The sequence below is a fragment of the Balaenoptera borealis genome (genome assembly GCF_965194805.1).
Source record: "Balaenoptera borealis genome assembly, chromosome: 9".
Taxonomy (NCBI): Eukaryota; Metazoa; Chordata; class Mammalia; order Artiodactyla; family Balaenopteridae; genus Balaenoptera; species Balaenoptera borealis.
The window spans coordinates 39,392-57,130 of record NC_138873.1 but is presented as its reverse complement, the minus strand read 5'-3'; the positions used below and the strand labels follow the sequence as shown (position 1 = coordinate 57,130).

Sequence of the window (17,739 nt, the reverse complement as noted above, 5' to 3'; positions counted from 1 at the left end):
AGCCTTCCAGTGAGTAGCCGGCGCCCGCTCTTGCAAGAGAGCTGACAGCGAGGTAAAGGCTTTCTCTCCCAAGGAAACATTCGAAATCACTCCTGATGGATAAAAATTTTAAAGTCTGACCTTACAAAGAAATTGGCAAAACTATGGAGCAACGGAAGCTCGAAGACTCTACTGGAGCGTAAATTGGTACAGCCATATTTCGAACAGGGATTGGCATTACTCGGCATAGTTGAAAATACACACGCATCATGACCCAGCAGTTTCACGCCGAGGTATGTACCCTAGCCAGAAAGACGTGTAAGAATGTTCATAAAACATTGTTCTTAATGGCCCCAAAGTGGAAATGAGCTAAATGTCCATAAACTGCAGAATGGATAAAGCAACTGAGCGGTGTGTCACAGCAAAAAAATTAACCTACTTCAGCTAGAGCGAAGGCACATCAACATGGATGAGTCTTCCGACGTTGAGCGAAAGAATACATACTATATACCTTAGGGGTACACAGTGGGTAGGAAGGGCCTGTGTGGCTGGGGACGGGTAGGGGGTCGTGGAGCCGGCAGTACCGGTTGTCTTTACTTGATTTAATACCGTCTGTTAATCTGTACATGGGTTTATGTACTTCTTTATATGAATATTATATTTTACAATTTAAAAATGTTATGTAAAAAAGCAAGCAAGCAGCTGGCTAATATCGAATGGACTGTCTGATATATACATGCAATTCTGGAAGCAGAAAAGATTTTTGAAAAGTACTTTTTTAATTAAAACTTTCCCCATACTTTACTGTAAACAAAGGATTTTCTTTGATGGTTATGGACAGAGAAGTATTGTACTTATTCAGGTACCGTCCTGGACACAAAAATTCTGTAAAACATTTCCTATCCTTAAGGGGCTCACAACCTCATTGATTATATTAAGTACAAAGGAAGCAAATTAACAAGCATTACAACATGTAATTATGCCTAAATGAACCATAGGAGAGGTACTCTGGGGTCCAACTACCTATAGTCTCTTTGTGACCAATGTGAAAATACTGCATAAGATGGTAGCAGCAGAATTAAAATATAATCGAATTTGTAAACCAGGTGTTTTTTTGTTTGTTTGTTTGTTTATCATTCTACATGTTTGAGACTAGCTAACATGCTTACCATGTGCCAGGCACTGTTCATGCATTTCCTTAATCCATCTCACAATCCTTAGAGGACACGTGCTATTATTACTCCATCCTACAGACGAAGAAACTGAGGTGGAGAGGTCTGGTAACTTGCTAAATGTCACACCGCTAGTGGGTTTAAACAGTCAACATTTAAAAATCAATGTCTTGCCTACTACATCCAGCAACAACCAATCGTAAAATACTCTGGCAGGGTGGCCTCGCCCGGAAGGCAGAAGAGCTCCGCCCCGCCCCTTGTTTCCCTTAAGCCGAATACCCAGCAAATCACAGGAAGTGACGCAACGCCCACTCTTCCCATGGCCGGCGCTCCGCGGCGGGTAGCCGGCCGAAGCCGAGGGCGGAACTGGCGGAAGTGACGTTAACAACGCGCGCCAGGAGTTCTGTAGGGTCGGGAACGGTCGCCGTAGCGGGCGCCTTGGCCGTTTGCGGCTAAACTTCGTGTTCGCCGACCGGTAGTTGTCTCTGCAGTGACTCCAGGTAACAGCCCTTTTAGCTTTTCTCTGAGGTTTCGTGTAGAGGTGACCACTGCAGCGGGGCCCTGGGGTGATGGTGGGAGGAGGCGCGGAATGGATGGGGAGACCGCGCGGGGGCTGTTCCTCCTGCTCGTGCTGCCGCAGCTTCGGCCTGTACCGGCTGCCGACCCCGCCGGGTGCCTTCCTCTGCCGTGGTTCGAAAGCGGCTTCCCATTGTACGAGCGTGGGGTGCAGGGTGCTGGGAGGGGCCTGGGGCAGGACAGTCCCGCTCTTCCAAGACGCGGAGTCTTTATGTCCTGCCATCCGTTAATTTTTCTCGATATTGAAAGGCAGATTCACCCTGGCCTGTGCCCACCTGTTTTGCTACCAGCAGTGGTGGTTTTATAATAAAGTTGCGCTTGAGACTTTTTAACGTTTTGTCAGAGGCCGCTAGAGCGTAAGATACAAATACACACCACTTTCCTTACAAGGTCTCCCTCTCTAGGCCCTGGACTGTGTGGTTTTCTCGTTTAAAACTCCAGGTAGGCGTCTCCGAAAAGGTTATGTTTGACTGACATATGCAGTCACTAGAAGGCTATGCAGAATTAATTGAGTCTTTTCCCTCATCAGTGATTATCTCCAAAAACTATCGAATTTGACTAAAAAATGAGGAGATTCTGCAAACAACTCTCTTTTGTGAGGATAAAGTAGTGCGGTAGTACTTGTGCGGTTTTAATGACACAGGGGAGGAAAGATGGTCAGTTCCATCACTGGGAATGAGAGATGAGCTCTGAAAATGGTAACATGAGGCCTCAACCTAGTTCCTCAGATTTCTTCTCTAGACTTAGTTTGTAAAAAGGGGTCTGGAGCCACCAGTTTCTGGATAATCTGTAGTCATATTAATGAGTGGTTTACATCCTGCCCTCATTAGCTCTTGCCTGAACCACAGCAGTGAGTCTTAAACCGAACTTCCAGCCTCCAGTTTTATCTCTTGGAATTCATCCACAGTCTTGCCAGAGTAGATCTACTCATGGTGCACTGCAAAACCTTGTCACTGCTCGTATTGCTTATGTAATAATGACTTAAAATCCTGATAATATGACCCCACTTATATTTGCTGTCTCATCCCCTGCAGGAACATTGCATGCAGTCATGCTAAATTTGTTGCTTGCATACTGCATGCTCTTTCAGTGTTTGTCTCTTTCTGCTTGATCTTTCTTCTGCCTGAAATGCTGGATGTAAATTCCTTCTCTCCTTGCTAGACCCAGGCCGTATGGTCCCTGCTTTATGAACATACTCTTCAGAACACTTGGCAGTTATATTGTCTTGTGTGGCATGTATGCATTCATTCATGATCACATACTATATGCCAGGCCCTGTACTAAGTACAGAGATTACAAAGACATAGATTGCTGATTTCTTCACTCACGGGGCTTAGCATAGTGCATATCTGCTATTATAGCACTGAAGTTTTGCAGTGATTATTTACAAACCCTTCAAATTGAACTCTTTGATGCCAGGGATCAAATGCCTCTTCATTTTTATATTTGCAGCAGTTCTGTTGTTGTAAGAGGATAACAGTGTCCGAAAGAGCATAATTTTCTTAAATGTCTCATGTTTTCTGAAGCAGAGTTTTCTCTTTTTTTTGGTCTGTTTTCCATTGATGAATATGTAGGATATATAGTCTTTGGAGTCCTTTGTCCTTTCAAAGTCATTATCAGATTCTTTCTGAGTGCCTATTTTGTACCAGTACGTGCTTGAGTTACATGTGTGTCTTTGACGTATAACTTGTAACTTTAAGATCTGTAAGTTCTGTGTGAGAATATCTTATTAGATGGTAATGTTTAAACTGAAATCTAATAACAATAGCTAACATTTATCCTGTGCTTACTGTGTGATAATTAGATGCTGTTCTTGAGGTGTTAATCGGTCCTGTTTGAATCGGTCAGTTCCCACAGCAGCCCCGAGCACGGTAGGAGTCCATCTGAACTAAACAATAAGAGGTAGTTCATCAGTCACTCGGTTCTTTTGACTAAAAGAAATTTCAAACGTGTAGCCAGTAAAGAGATGATTTGAGGAAAGCCAGATACAGGCATAGTTTGTATATATGTGTTCTGAAGAAGTAAAGTTATTACATATATAAAAACATGATGCTTATTTTTATGTCTGTACGGTTTCTATCACAGTGTTTTATTTAAAGTAGTTGTTCAATAAATGAGCACACTAAAGTGTATTGGATCCAATTCAAAATTTATTAAACTTAATGCCCAAGACATTGTAGAGGATAGAATGCTGAATGGAATATTTTAAAACTTGAATTTAGCCTAATAGCGCTGTGTATACAGTGCATAATAAATATTTCTACTCAGATGTGACAGGTTCCTTAGGAATTTGTTTTCCCTGGGTGTTTTTCCCCAAAAGTTTTTAATGTTGATTATGTATCTTAATTTTTAACATTATAAGACTATAAATTAAACACATAAAAAACCAATTTTTTGTCCTGTTGGTAATTTTGCATGCAGTCACAGGAAATGTGGAAGGAATAAGATTTCAGCTTTGTAAGGTAAAAAGAAATATATTCCAAAATAGTTTCGTTGGTTTTTTTCATTCTTTGTTTGTTTGTTTTTTGTTTAACCATGAAACTGGTTTATAAGACTGTATAGCTTACCTGTATTCTTACGTTAAACTTCAAACGTTTTTCAAAGCAGCGTCCCTGTTTCTTGGTGTGCATGAAGATAACCCAGAGAGTTGCGGAAGTCGCTAAGAGTGTGCTGGGGATGCTCTAGGAGAAGACTGAGTGCCGCGGTGATTCCCAGTCCAAAGGTTTTTGATTTGCCGAGAAGAAAGTGAACCTCATGGATCAGAACAACAGCCTCCCACCCTATGCCCAGGGCCTGGCCTCCCCTCAGGTAACACAACTGGAGGGAGGGTACACGTAGGACAGAATCTGCATTGTTAGAGACAGTGTAAAAGGGAAGCAAGGGAATTTAACCATCTGTTGTTGAAAATGGATTTATATTTTTTAAGCCTCCTTTATTTCATTGAGAAGTTCTATTAGGCTTTAAATAGGCATGATAGTCTTTGATTTGGGGAGTTTGTTTGGAAGCTAAAATGTATATTTGTCTATAAAACTTAATCTTTTGATAAACACTTATGAAAGTGGTCCGAGTGATTATAGTGTGTTTGATTTTGGAGATAACTCTAGCCAAATTATTTTCTAGTTTTATCTTTTCATTTTTATGTTTAAGGTTCCAAATAATGTAGCTACTTTTAAATTTTTTAAGTAACTTCTGTTGAAATGTAGTTTACATACTTAAATAAAAACACTCTTTTTCTTTTAAGATTTAATTTTGTTTTTGGCTCCGTTGGGTCTTTGTTGCTGCACGCGGGCTTTCTCTAATTGCGGTGAGCGGGCTTCTTCTTGTGGTGGCTTCTCTTGTTGCAGAGCATGGGCTCTAGGTGTGTGGGCTTCAGTAGTTGTGGCACGTGGGCCCTAGAGCACAGGCTCAGTAGTTGTGGTGCACGGGCTTCACTACCCTGTGGCATGTGGGATCTTCCCAGACCAGGGATCGAACCTGTTTCCCCTGCATTGGCAGGTGGATTCTTATGCACCGTGCCACCAGGGAAGTCCAAAAACACCCATTTTAAGTATGTGTTTTGATAAGTGTATGCACCTGTGAAAGTTATGGAACATTTCCATCACCCTAAAAATCCCTTCCTGCCCCTTTGCAGTCACTCCCCTAGCTCCAGGCAACTACTGATCTGCTTTCCAGAGTTAGAGATAGTTTTGCGTACTCTAGAATATCATGCAAATGGCATCATACCAGTATATGCTTTTTTTGTGTCTGTCTTCTCTGTATATCAGCAAGTTCCTTTTTATCACCAAGTAGCACTCTGTTGTATGGGTGTACCACAGTTTGTCCATTTTCCAGTTGCTGACATTAGGGTTGTTTCCAGGTTGGGGCCATTATGAATAAAGGTGCTGTATGTTTGTGTACATTCTCCATGTCTGCTATGTTTTTGTTTCTCTTGGGTGAGTACTCAGGAGTGGGATTGCTGGGTCATTGTGTAAGTGCGTGTTTAACTTTATAAGAAAGTGTGTTCTGAAGCTCTGCCAGCGACCTGTGAGAGTTCTAGTTGCTCCACATTCTCACCAGCACTTGGGTTTTTACTTCAGCCATTCTAGAAGTACAAGCATTTTCCTGTTGACTTATGATCTTGTCAGGTGCTTATTAGCTATTTACAGATCTTCATGTGTAAAATGTCCTTCACATCTTTTGCCCATTCTTTATTGGTCTATTTTTTCATCTTTTATTGAATTTTGATTGTTTTTTTTGTAGTCTGGATACAAGTTCTGTCTCAGATATATGTATGGTAGATGTTTTCTCGTAGTCTTTGGCTTAATTTTTAATTCTTTTTTAAAAAAATATTTATTTATTTTATTTTTTTGGCTGCGTAGGGTCTTAGTTGTGCCACATGGGATCTTTCGTTGCGGCACGTGGGCTTCTCTCTAGTTGTGGTGCACGGACTTCTCTCTAATTGTGGTGCACAGAATCCAGAGCACATGGGCTCTGTAGTTGCGGCACTCAGGCTCTCTAGTTGTGGCACATGGGCTTAGTTGCCCCGCAGCCTGTGGGATCTTAGTTCCCTGACCAGGGATTGAACCGGCGTCCCCTGTATTACGAGACAGGTTCTTAACCACTGGACCACCAGGGAAGTCCAAAGTTTTAATTTTCTGAATGGTATCTTTCAAAGAGTAGAAGTTCTCGATTTTTTCTAAGTCTTAGAGCATTGTTATCCTGTAGAGCCTGAAGGGTTAAGGAGCTTCCTTAAATTCTCACGTGTTGTAAGTAGCAGAGTTGGATTTCACACCCAGGTCTACGTCCACATCCTAAGCTCTTAGCTACTGTGTTATGTTGAAGAAGAAAGTGATGTGTGTAAGAATAGCAAGTTCCTCCCCATTACTGCGAAATAACCCCATTTGTACTCGGAAGGGGCCTGTCTTTGCAAATCTCACCTGCTGTTCTACCAGCCAAGTCGTGCAGACACTCACAGCAGCCAGCCTAACCCGTTGCTCTCCTAACTTCCCACAGGGTGCCATGACTCCTGGAATCCCTATCTTTAGTCCGATGATGCCGTATGGCACAGGACTGACTCCGCAGCCCATTCAGAGCAGCAACAGTCTGTCTGTGTTGGAAGAGCAGCAGAGGCAGCAGCAGCAGCAGCAGCAGCAGCAACAGCAGCAGCAGCAGCAGCAGCAGCAGGCGGCAGCGGCAGCCGTTCAGCAGTCGACGTCCCAGCAGGCAACCCAGGGGGCCTCCGGCCAGACACCACAGCTCTTCCACTCACAGACTCTTACGACCGCGCCCTTGCCGGGCACCACTCCGCTGTATCCCTCCCCCATGACGCCCATGACCCCCATTACCCCCGCCACGCCTGCCTCGGAGAGCTCTGGGATTGTGCCGCAGCTGCAGTGAGTACTTGTTGGACGTCCTTTCCCTGCCCTGGAGGGTCCCCTGGAGCTGTGCTGCTGTTCTTTGTTCTCAGATGGATTGATTGATTTGTGTGGCACTAATGGTGACCATGCATCCAAACGCGCTTTATCTCTCACTTGAGAAAGAAAAGGAAAGCTGTCTTAGTGAGTCAGTGCCCCCAGTAAAAGGCTCTCATAACATCTTGAGAAATTTAGTAGCTGTGCTTATATGCTTGGGCCAATGAAGTCCAATTTGGATTGCATTATTGTTATTGTAGACATTTTGCTGTAGCTGATTTACCAAATGAAGCTTTATGTAGTCTCCTTCCCTTGTGATATTTTTAATCTTTGGGAAGATTAATAACTTAGTCACAGAATCATTATAGTTCATAGTGGTCCTTGTTTTCCTTCATTGGTTATTGTAAGGGCTGCATGTAAATTTTTGAAGAACTGTGCCCTTTCCACAAGCTGAGGATGGCTGTTCTTGTCCTAAATGTATTTTTCTATCTAATTGAATTAGATCCTATATATAACAGAACTGGGTAGGGGATGGGTAGGGAAAATTTATCCTTCCTGAAAAACAAACAAATATTGTTAAAGTCACTGAGAAGTATATAGCTTTTGCCTTTAGGAAGTTTATGGCCACATCAGGGGTTATTTGTAACAACTGTGTTACCCAGTTTTCTTGTAAGTCATTCCTGATCATTTTTAGAACTAAGTAGTGTTTAGCCATGGATCCTGACTGTTATCCAGTGACCTAAATCTTGCCTTGGGTGTTTGTTTGATCTGAAACAATTTAAAAAACAAAATAATTTTAATCTTAATGATTTTAGAAAGATAAGCACTTGTTAGCTCACCTCTATAAACACCATACCCTATTGTCCTGCACACTTACCTGGCTCCTGTGTGCATTTAATTTCCACCTTTGGTTTAAATCGTAAATTCTACCCAGTTCAGATGGGGTGTTTGTTTCTTGCCAACACCGTAATATTTCTGGTATTCCACAAAGCGTCCCAGAAAATTCACAAGATTGTAGAAATTAAATAACATACTTTTATTTTTTTAATTTATTTTTGTTATAAACTTATTTATTTATTTTTATTTTTGGCTGTGTTGGGTTTTCGTTGCTGCGCGCGCGCGCTTTCTCTAGTTGCAGCGAGCAGGGGCTACTCTTCATTGCGGTGCGTGGGCTCAGTAGTTGTGGCTCGTGGGCTCTAGAGCGCAGGCTCAGTAGTTGTGGTGCATGGGCTTAGTTGCTCCGCGGCATGTGGGATCTTCCCAGACGAGGGCTCAAACCCGTGTCCCCTGCATTGGCAGGCGGATTCTTAACCACTGCGCCACCAGGGAAGTCCAAATAACACACTTTTAAACAGCCAATGGATTGAAGATCACAGGGGCAGTTAGAAAATACTTATAGACAAATGAAAACAAAAATGCAACATACTAAAACATACGGGATGCAGCAAATGTGGTGCTATGGGTGAAATTTATACCTATAAATGATCACATTAAAAAACAAGAAATATTTCAAATCAATAACTTAACATTACAACTAAAAAAAGAACAAACTAACCCCAAAGCTAGCAGAAGGAAGGAAATAGTAAAGATTAGGGCAGAGAGAAATGAAATAGAGAAAAGAAAAGCAATAGAGAAAATCAGTGAAACAAAAGGTTGGTTCTTTGAAAAAAATCAACAAACGTTTAGTTAGACTAACAAAAAAAGGGAAGACTCAAATTACTAAAATCAGAAAAGGAAGTAGCGATGTTACTACCAATTCTACAGAAATAAAATAGATTATAAGAAAGTTCTGTGAACTTGTGTATGTAAAATTGATTGGAAGGAAATAGGTGATGTAGAAATGAGAGCATTGAGTTGATCATCCTAACTGGCATTACAGTTGTGTATTAAAGAAGACACCTATCCTCTTTTCAACCTAATTATGAGCCATCAAGTTTTCAAAGGTATTGCATTTTGACAGTGCAAAAAAAAGACCCAGAAGCAGCCATGAGCTGGAACAGTTGGAGATGTATTTGCAATCTGGGATCAGTATTCACAAGAGAGTGATGTTACAACTAATTTATAAGTTATTTATAAAATTATATAAGAATATTAAAAAATGAAAAGTGTTCATTGGACCCAGATAATAAATGGTGATGTTTGTTTTTCCTGACTTACTGAGGGTTAATCAGAGGAAAACACTGGTTTTCTTCCTTTGTCAAAGATAATTGAACTTCTGTTCTTCCAAAAGATACTTATTTTGAGAGAAGTGAGAAAGTCATACCTCACTTAGGAGCCATGTGTATACAGAGCAAGTTACCCCCATTTAAGCCTCAGCTTCTTCATCTGAAAATGGCAGTATTAATAGTTATTACTTCATAGTGCATTGTAAGTATTAAGTGAGATTATCTTTGTAAAATGTTGGCATGGTGTTTGGTACTTGTTTAAACACTTAATGTCAGCAATTTTTTAAAATTTTAATTTAAAAAATTAAGATAGTTTAAATTAAACTAATTTAATCTCATTAAATTTCATTAAATTAGTTCTAATGAAAGAATACGATTTCTAGGTAATCATCTAACACTAACAGTAAATAATCATGTTTTCTTTTCTAATTTCTTACAGAAATATTGTATCCACAGTGAATCTTGGTTGTAAACTTGACCTAAAGACCATTGCACTTCGTGCCCGGAATGCTGAATATAATCCCAAGGTCAGAACAATTTTAATGTATTTCAGACTATAATAATACAGAATTTTCTTCCAAAGGTCTCTAGATCAAAAAGAATATGTTGTGTTTAAGTTTGTTGACACCAGCAAAACAAGGATTTAAAGCAAAATATGCAGCATTTTTATTGAATAGCTGCCAAGTAAGAGACTCTAGGAATAAAGCAGTCCACAAGATAAAGTTTGACATATCCATTGTGAGGGGATCATGTGAAGTTACAGAACAAAATATATAGTATGATCCCATTTATGTTTTGAAAACTATATAGAATAGAATGCCATGCTACCTGGAATTTACTTCAGAATAATCCAGTTGGAGAATTGGGAAAGGGGCATATGGATGAAACAAGATTAGCCAAAAGTTAATAATTGTTAAAGTTGGATAATAAGTACAAGAAGTTTATTATATTTTCTACCTTTGTATAACTGCCAATTTTGTTATAATAAAAAGATTAAGGGAAAAATACCTACAAGTTTTCTGATTTTAAGATAATAGCCTAGGACTTCCCTGGTGGCGCAGTGGTTAAGAATCCCCCTGCCAGTACAGGGGACATGGGTTCGATCCCTGCTCTGGGACGATCCCACATGCCGCGGAGCACCTAAGCCCGTGCACCACAGCTACTGAGCCTGCGCTCTAGAGCCCGTGAGCCACAACTACTGAGGCCCGCACGCCTAGAGCCCGTGCTCTGCAACATGAGAAGCCACCGCAATGAGAAGCCCGCGCACTGCAAGGAAGAGTAGCCCCCGCTTGCCACAACTAGAGAAAGCCCGTGCACAGCAATGAAGACCCAACGCAGCCAAAAATAAATAAATAAAATAAATAAATTTATTAAACAAAAAAAAATAACAGCCTAATGCATATGGCAAATCCATATGAGTGTAGCATTATAAGAATCTTTTGTCAGAATTTTATTAAGTTGAATACATGATTTTACATAATTTTTTCTAATGAAATGATATTAGTTATCCAAGCAATAAAACCAGTAGAGGGAATTTAGGAAATGCAAAATAATTAGGCATTTCCTGGGACTTGTATAAACTAGAATATAATGCTAACATTTTTACATGGTGGTAAAATCAGAGAGAAGACATATAGTAGTTTTTAAACTAAAATTGTGAAAGCAATCTAATTTGTCAAAGAGTGATCTTGATTAGAAATAATACAAATTTTTTCATGTGTAATTGGATAGCAGATATTAAAATTTCAGTTATTTTGAAACTAATTTTTTGCTTTATATCATGTAACCTAATCACTGAGGCCATTGCATTTATATAAATGCCAATCCACCAATTCAGTTTCTAAAAGTATTGGAAACAGGAGGTAACGTCACTATGCGTTGATATGCTTGTAATCTGATTTATTAATTCCTTCTGGAGGTGGAAAAGGTTTTTCAGTAGATTTGCCTAAAAAAAATTAATAAAACAAAATGTATAGTTAAAGAAAAATATTTTGCATATTCCTTGTCTTCAGTTGTTGGGATGTGTATGACAGAACACAGAGATCTCGGTCCAACCGCCTTAGCAGTCACAGCTTATATGTTTGCTCCGTATGCAAAAGATGTGTGGCACATGGTGATGTGAGGGAGTCCTGTATGGAAACACGACAGATATCTTGATAACTGTCTAAGTACCAGGTCCTTCTTCCTATTTGGGGTGTTCTTTCTCATTGTCTAGTTCTCCTGACAGAAGTCAGCAGTCTGGCATGACATCATTAACTATTGTCTCTGGCTGTTTTAGCGGTTTGCTGCTGTAATCATGAGAATAAGAGAGCCCCGGACCACTGCACTGATATTCAGTTCTGGGAAGATGGTGTGCACAGGAGCCAAGAGGTGGGTTTAAAGGAGTTCATTGTCCTGGTCTGTATGTTACGAAAGAAATGGCTGTGTCATGGTTTCTAGGTGTTAGGCTAATACTTTAATAAAATGTTATTGTTGCTTTCTTATTAAAATAGTTGATTCTCATCACTTTTAGACAGCAGTAAGTTCATTTTCTTAAAATCAGGCATTAGTTTAGGGTGTATGCTATCACCTTATTTCCATACAATTCAGCATGTATGCATGCCTCATTTTTGTCATTCATGACCCTGCACTTGAGAGCCTTTTGTCGACGATGATACTGCTTTCATTCTGCTTTTGTTACGTGAGCCCTGCCCTGCTAAGTCATAGTTTTGTCCAAGAGATGACTTCTAGGAATGGATAAAGAAAGACTTCACATAAAAGAGGAATTAGTGTATGCATTCTTTGAGTATAAGTCTCATCATTATTTTCCTGTCCAAATGAAGCTTGTTAGTTTTCATCTCAGTAGAAACTTGTGAGCTCAACTACAATAATATTAATGATAATGGTGATGATGTGTAAAATCTAGGGCTGTCGGGACTTCTCTGGTAGTCCAGTGGCTTAAGACTCTGCGCTCCCAATGCAGGCGGCCCGGGTTCGATCCCTGGTCAGGGAATTAAATCCCACATGCGGCAACTAAGAGTTTGCATGCCACAACTAAAGATTCCACATGCCGCAACTAACGATCCCACGTGCTGCAATGAAGATCCCGTGTGCTGCAACTAAGACCCGGCACAGCCAAATAAATAAATAAATATTTTTTTAAAAAAAATCTAGGACTATCAGTAATTTGGTGAATTGAAAGGATTCATTTTGGTAGGCCTAAGTTTTCTGTCAAGGACACAGGAATACTTTGTACATAAAACTGTTAATGTCTGTTGAGCTTTTCTTTATTGGAAGGGGTGACCAGTTTACACTTTATAAAATATCTTTCCTAATTTGGGCTTTTTATAAGTTTTTCATCTAAATAACTATTTTAGCTGTCTTTGAGTATGAATATTTCACTTTTTCTTTCCCTAGTGAAGAACAGTCCAGACTAGCAGCAAGAAAATATGCCAGGGTTGTACAGAAGTTGGGTTTTCCAGCTAAGTTCTTGGACTTCAAGATTCAGAACATGGTGGGGAGCTGCGACGTGAAGTTCCCTATAAGGTTAGAAGGCCTTGTGCTTACCCACCAACAGTTCAGTAGGTGAGTCTGAAATGGATTGTGATTGCTTTTGGCAACAATTAATTTATAATTTATTGAAACACTGTTCATGATAAAACATATGCAAACTACTTAATATGTAAGAACAAATGATATACTTATAGGTATATTTATTGTTGAAGTTTCTTCCTGATGTCTTTGGTAACACCTGTTATTCTCACCAGCCTCCTACTTCCCTGTCATTTCACTTAACGACACCCAAAACTCCCCTTTACTGGGATGAAATTGATTCCCCTTCTGTATGTTTTATCATTTTATTGCTCACTAAATACATTTTAAATGCATGAACAAAGTCCACAACCTCTTGTATCAGTTTTTTCCCCAGTTGTTTGAATCTTTTGTGCTAGGCAACATTTATTTTCCCTGCTACTTCCTGACGAAGACTTACAAGGCAGGTAGTCCCTGCCCACCTCTCCAGCCTCTCTGCTCGTAGCACCCCCAAGGCTTATCATGCCCTTATTGCACCAGGGCCCTTGCACGTCCCACTTTTATACCTGGCACACTCTTATTTCACTTTTCACCTAGGAAAGTCCCACTGGCATTTCACATATCCACCCCAGCATCTCTTCCTCAGAGAAGCCTATCTTGAATTTTCCACTAGGTTAAACACAGTCACACATCCTAACTGTTTTCAATCTCTCTAACTAAGAAAATGAGATTACTAGGATTAGAATAAAACATACCAATAGTGCATTTAGTCAGACAGCATAGTCAGGGAAAGATTCAGTCTCCTACTAGTATCTTTTCTATCACTTTGGTTAAATTGCCTGAACAAAGTTAACAGCTAGAGATATTTCAGTTTAAGGAGATGAGATGTGAATGATTAGAAGGTAAACTGTGTGACTGTCAGATCTTATAAATAAATGATTATTGGGCTCTTGTAAGTTGGTGTAAACTTGTCCAGAATGAAACTTGATAAAGGTCGGAGACTATAGAACATACTTACAAAGCTCTTGTTCTTATGTCCAGAAATCCAGATTCATTAGAAATAGAGTTAGTTGGTCTTCAAGTGCCAGTTACAAGTTGGCCTCCCTGGCCTTGAGTACTCTCTCCTGTGATGCTACTTAAGAATTGGGCTTCACCTCCTCATTAGTGTGCTGCTTACCCAGTACTTTCCCTTGTTCAGGTCCCCATTTTTCCTAAAGGCATGAGCAGCTGTTAATTTCTAAACTGTTTCTGCCATTTTCCTTCTAGTTATGAGCCAGAGTTATTTCCTGGTTTAATCTACAGAATGATCAAACCGAGAATTGTTCTCCTTATTTTTGTTTCTGGAAAAGTTGTATTAACAGGTAAGTTGCAACAGGAAGTACTGTTCGAAGTTTTGAAAGTGTGAAGAATGGCATTTTCTCAGTGCTAAGAAGTAATACCACATTGTCGGGACAGTTGACTAGTTACTTGTAAAGAAGCTTTGCCCCTTTTTCCTCTTCCCCTGACCCTGACACTCTGACGGGAAACGTACCCAGCAGAGGGAGTGAGCCGAGGGCAGTCAGAGCACAGCCCTGCTGGTGCTTCAGCTGAAGCCTGACCTTGGGGGGGAAGGGGGAGGTGGGCATTACATTGCATAACAGATGGCGTTTTAAGTTGGGTACCATCGTCTAAAACTTTGGGGTTCATCACCATTATCATGTTGCGACAACAAAGGAAGATTCAAAAGAGCTTGTCTGAAGGCAGCGATTGGGAGAATAAGATTCAGCCACTCACTGCTGCCCTGCTGGGTTCTGACACAGTCCAGAGACCAACACCGGTCACATGGGCAGACTGTGGGGAAGGAAGCTGGAGTCACCTGGGGCGCTGCTTTTGTAATTTTTTTAAAAAGCCAACTTAAAAAAATAACACCTTAAAAACAAAAATAGGATTATGACAAGGGTCCATCGTTGATGTTTTAATGCATCTGTCTTACTGGGTGTGGAGAGAATTGTGCTTGTGGTTTTATGTTAACAAATGCCGTTTCAGACTCTTCTCTACTCCAACTTGTCTTCATAGGTGCTAAAGTCAGAGCAGAAATTTATGAAGCCTTTGAGAACATCTACCCTATTCTAAAGGGTTTCAGGAAGACAACGTAATGGCTGTCATGTACTCCTGCCTCCCCCACCCACTTGTTTTTTTAAAACAAATCAGTTCTGGTACATTTAGTGGTGTTGTGGACGGCCCCATGTGATGAGAGGATGGATGTCCGGTTGTAGGTTGCAGCACGAGGTGAAGCTCTCCTGCATGTGTACCCCATAGGGATGCCAGGAAGGGGGTATTATTTCTACACAGAGAACACCGAAGTGTTACTGTAAGTTGCTCGAACTGTGCTGCTATTTGGGCAGCGCTGCCCGTTTATTTATATTTAGATTTTAAACACTTACTGCTGTTGACAAGTTGGTTTAAGGGACAAAACTTTAAGTGTTAAAGCCACCTCAACAATCGATTGGACTTTATTTTGTTTAATTTCTTCCCCATAAACCACAGTTTTTATATTTCTACCAGAAAAGTAAAAATCTTTTTTAAAAGTGTTGTTTTCTAATTTGTAACTCCTATGGGTTATTTTTGTGCCACATTCCGCCTTTTCAGTATTGCAGGACAGAATAGAAATGTATTAATGAAAACAAATGGCTGTACATATTTTTCTTCCTTCAGAGTACTCTGTACAATAAATGCTGTTTATAAAAGTGTTAGATTGATGTTATAAATGAAACTTTGTAAGATTCATGTGCTCATACTGTTTAAAAAGTCGTATTTTAGATATAATGCCTGAAACCATTTCAGTGTGTTTGCTTGCTTGCTTGCTTGTTGTTTGTTTCAATCAACATTTCATTGTATGTTGCAGTGAAAATGGAAGAATTGTCTGAAAATTTTAAGTTGCTCACAAAACGTGTTTATTACGTCCCATACATTGAGCACCTCCCGTTTCCCAGATACGTTGCCTTCTCACAAAAGCTGCAGTTAGGTTTTGTTCCTCTTTCACAAGTAGGGCAAGGTAGGCCCCAGCTGAGGGTCTGCCCAAGGTTACAGAGCCCGTAAGTGGCAAACACGGGCTCTAAGCCAAAGGCCTTCAGTGTTAGAGCTGGGGTCGTCCACCGACTGGTGAGGTATCTGTTTTTCTCATGAATATCAGGTGAGCATGTGTAAGTTCTTGGGGTTCATTGTTCGGGTGCGTGTTTTTCTTTTTAATTGTAAAAATATTTTTTCAGACGGCTCAGCGGTATACAACCAGGAAGTTTCTTCCTTCCTCTCCCTTCTGTCTGTTTCCCCAGGTTAACTACCGGATTGGTGGGTACCTCCCCAGCCCTCTTCTGTTCAGATTTTTTCCTTTGGGGGTGCTTTTGTTATCATATTGAAAAAATAGTAAAGCATATGTTTGATTTTATAGCTTCCTTTTTTTAGTCACTATATCATACACATTTTTCCATGACAAACATACTGCCATGAAATGGAATCTGATGGTGCCACATGATATAATCTGATGGTGTAATCTGATGGTTACACAAGTTTATGTATTTAACCATTTCCGTAATTATGGTCATTTATGTTATCTGTAGTGTTTCACTATTATAAACAGGTGCTGCAGGGAACATCCTTTTATGTGTATTGGTGGATAAGTACAGGTATTTCTGTAGTAACATGCCTAGAAGAGGAGTCACTGCATTAAGAGCATTTATACATCCTAGGTTTTGATAGATCCATACCAGATTACACTCCAGAGAGAACATGGTGTATGAAAGGCCCTTTTCTTGCATTTTCCAATCATTAGTGATGTCAGTAATGTATGGATGAATTGGAAAGACATCAGTCCAATATGATCTCCTTCTATTCAAGAAAGAATTGTTTCCCCACGTGTGAGTCTTCTCTTAGGTTCTTCAGTAAAGTTTCGTAATTTTTTTCATATAGGGCTTTACATTACATAAAAGTTAATTCCTAAGTATTTTAGTTTGTTATTAATGGCATTTTTCATAAGACTTTAAAATTATTGGTGAGATTTATTTCCAGTCACTTTACTGAATTCCTGTTACTCCGTATGCTCCAGTCCAGCCACACCACCCACCCCAATAGCCATTATCCTTTTACAGTGGTTACCTAAACACCAATATAGGTCACTCTCACTCTTCCATTTTAATAAATTGATGTTTTTATGTCTGTTTTATTCCTTAAGCTCCCCTGCCATCTCATTTAAGGAAATTTATAGGCTGTTTGGCTAGTAGTTTCTTTTTTTTTTTTTTTTTTAATATTTTATTTATTTAGGCTGCAGCGGGTCTTAGTTGCGGCATGCATGTGGGATCTAGTTCCCAGACCAGGGATCGAACCCAGTCCCCCTGCATTGGGAGCACAGAGTCTTACCCACTGGACCACCAGGGAAGTCCCAGGCTAGTAGTTTCTTAGTTTGTCTTGCTATTTGCAAACTCAGGAAGGTGCAGCCAGCGTATTCCTCTGTTCTCTGCATTTCGTGCCAGTGGCTGACTGCATCTAAAGGCTTGATCCCTTTGTAAAGACTGTAAGTAGTGTTTGTTAGGAATTTAACGTCTGATTGTCATCTCCTGATTGATCCACTAATTCATTAGTGGGTTGCAAAAGATAAAATTCTAATTATTTTTTTCATGATTTGTTAGAACACTTTTTTATATAGTGATATACTTCTTTCACATAGCAGGATAAGTGCTTGCTTCCTTCCCTTTAAAAGTTTTCAAGATAAAATACCTCATGAGTTCATACTAACATATCCAATCCAGATTCAGACTACAGGGCTTTTATTTGGTCAGTTCTATATTAAGTATTTTACGCTGAGAACCCTTAATTTTTAAAGGCACGTGGGATGATGAGTTAGTTAGAATAACAGAACACTACCACTAATATGAATATCAAAAGCACTGAAACATTTTTTCTTTGCTATGATTT

General features: G+C 40.0%; 1 protein-coding gene across 14 annotated transcripts; it reads left to right on the top strand.

Annotated features, from left to right (window-relative positions):
* The first annotated feature begins 45 nt into the window (after positions 1-45).
* On the top strand, positions 46-16,218 carry TBP (TATA-box binding protein). 14 transcript variants are annotated; one of them, XM_082405297.1, is made up of 11 exons: positions 60-272; positions 1,368-1,651; positions 3,532-3,629; positions 4,149-4,189; positions 4,335-4,535; positions 6,720-7,099; positions 9,722-9,809; positions 11,561-11,652; positions 12,679-12,846; positions 14,059-14,153; positions 14,848-16,218. In XM_082405297.1, the coding sequence occupies exons 5-11, from the start codon at positions 4,482-4,484 to the stop codon at positions 14,925-14,927; spliced, it is 957 nt and encodes a 318-aa protein (XP_082261423.1). In that variant the 5' UTR covers positions 60-272; positions 1,368-1,651; positions 3,532-3,629; positions 4,149-4,189; positions 4,335-4,481; the 3' UTR covers positions 14,928-16,218. The 14 variants fall into 14 exon arrangements, with proteins under 14 accessions (XP_082261421.1, XP_082261423.1, XP_082261424.1 ...); XM_082405295.1 differs by lacking the exon at positions 4,149-4,189 and having other exon boundaries at positions 46-272; positions 4,332-4,535; positions 12,679-12,807; XM_082405298.1 differs by lacking the exon at positions 4,149-4,189 and having other exon boundaries at positions 3,532-3,598.
* The last annotated feature ends 1,521 nt before the right edge of the window (positions 16,219-17,739 follow it).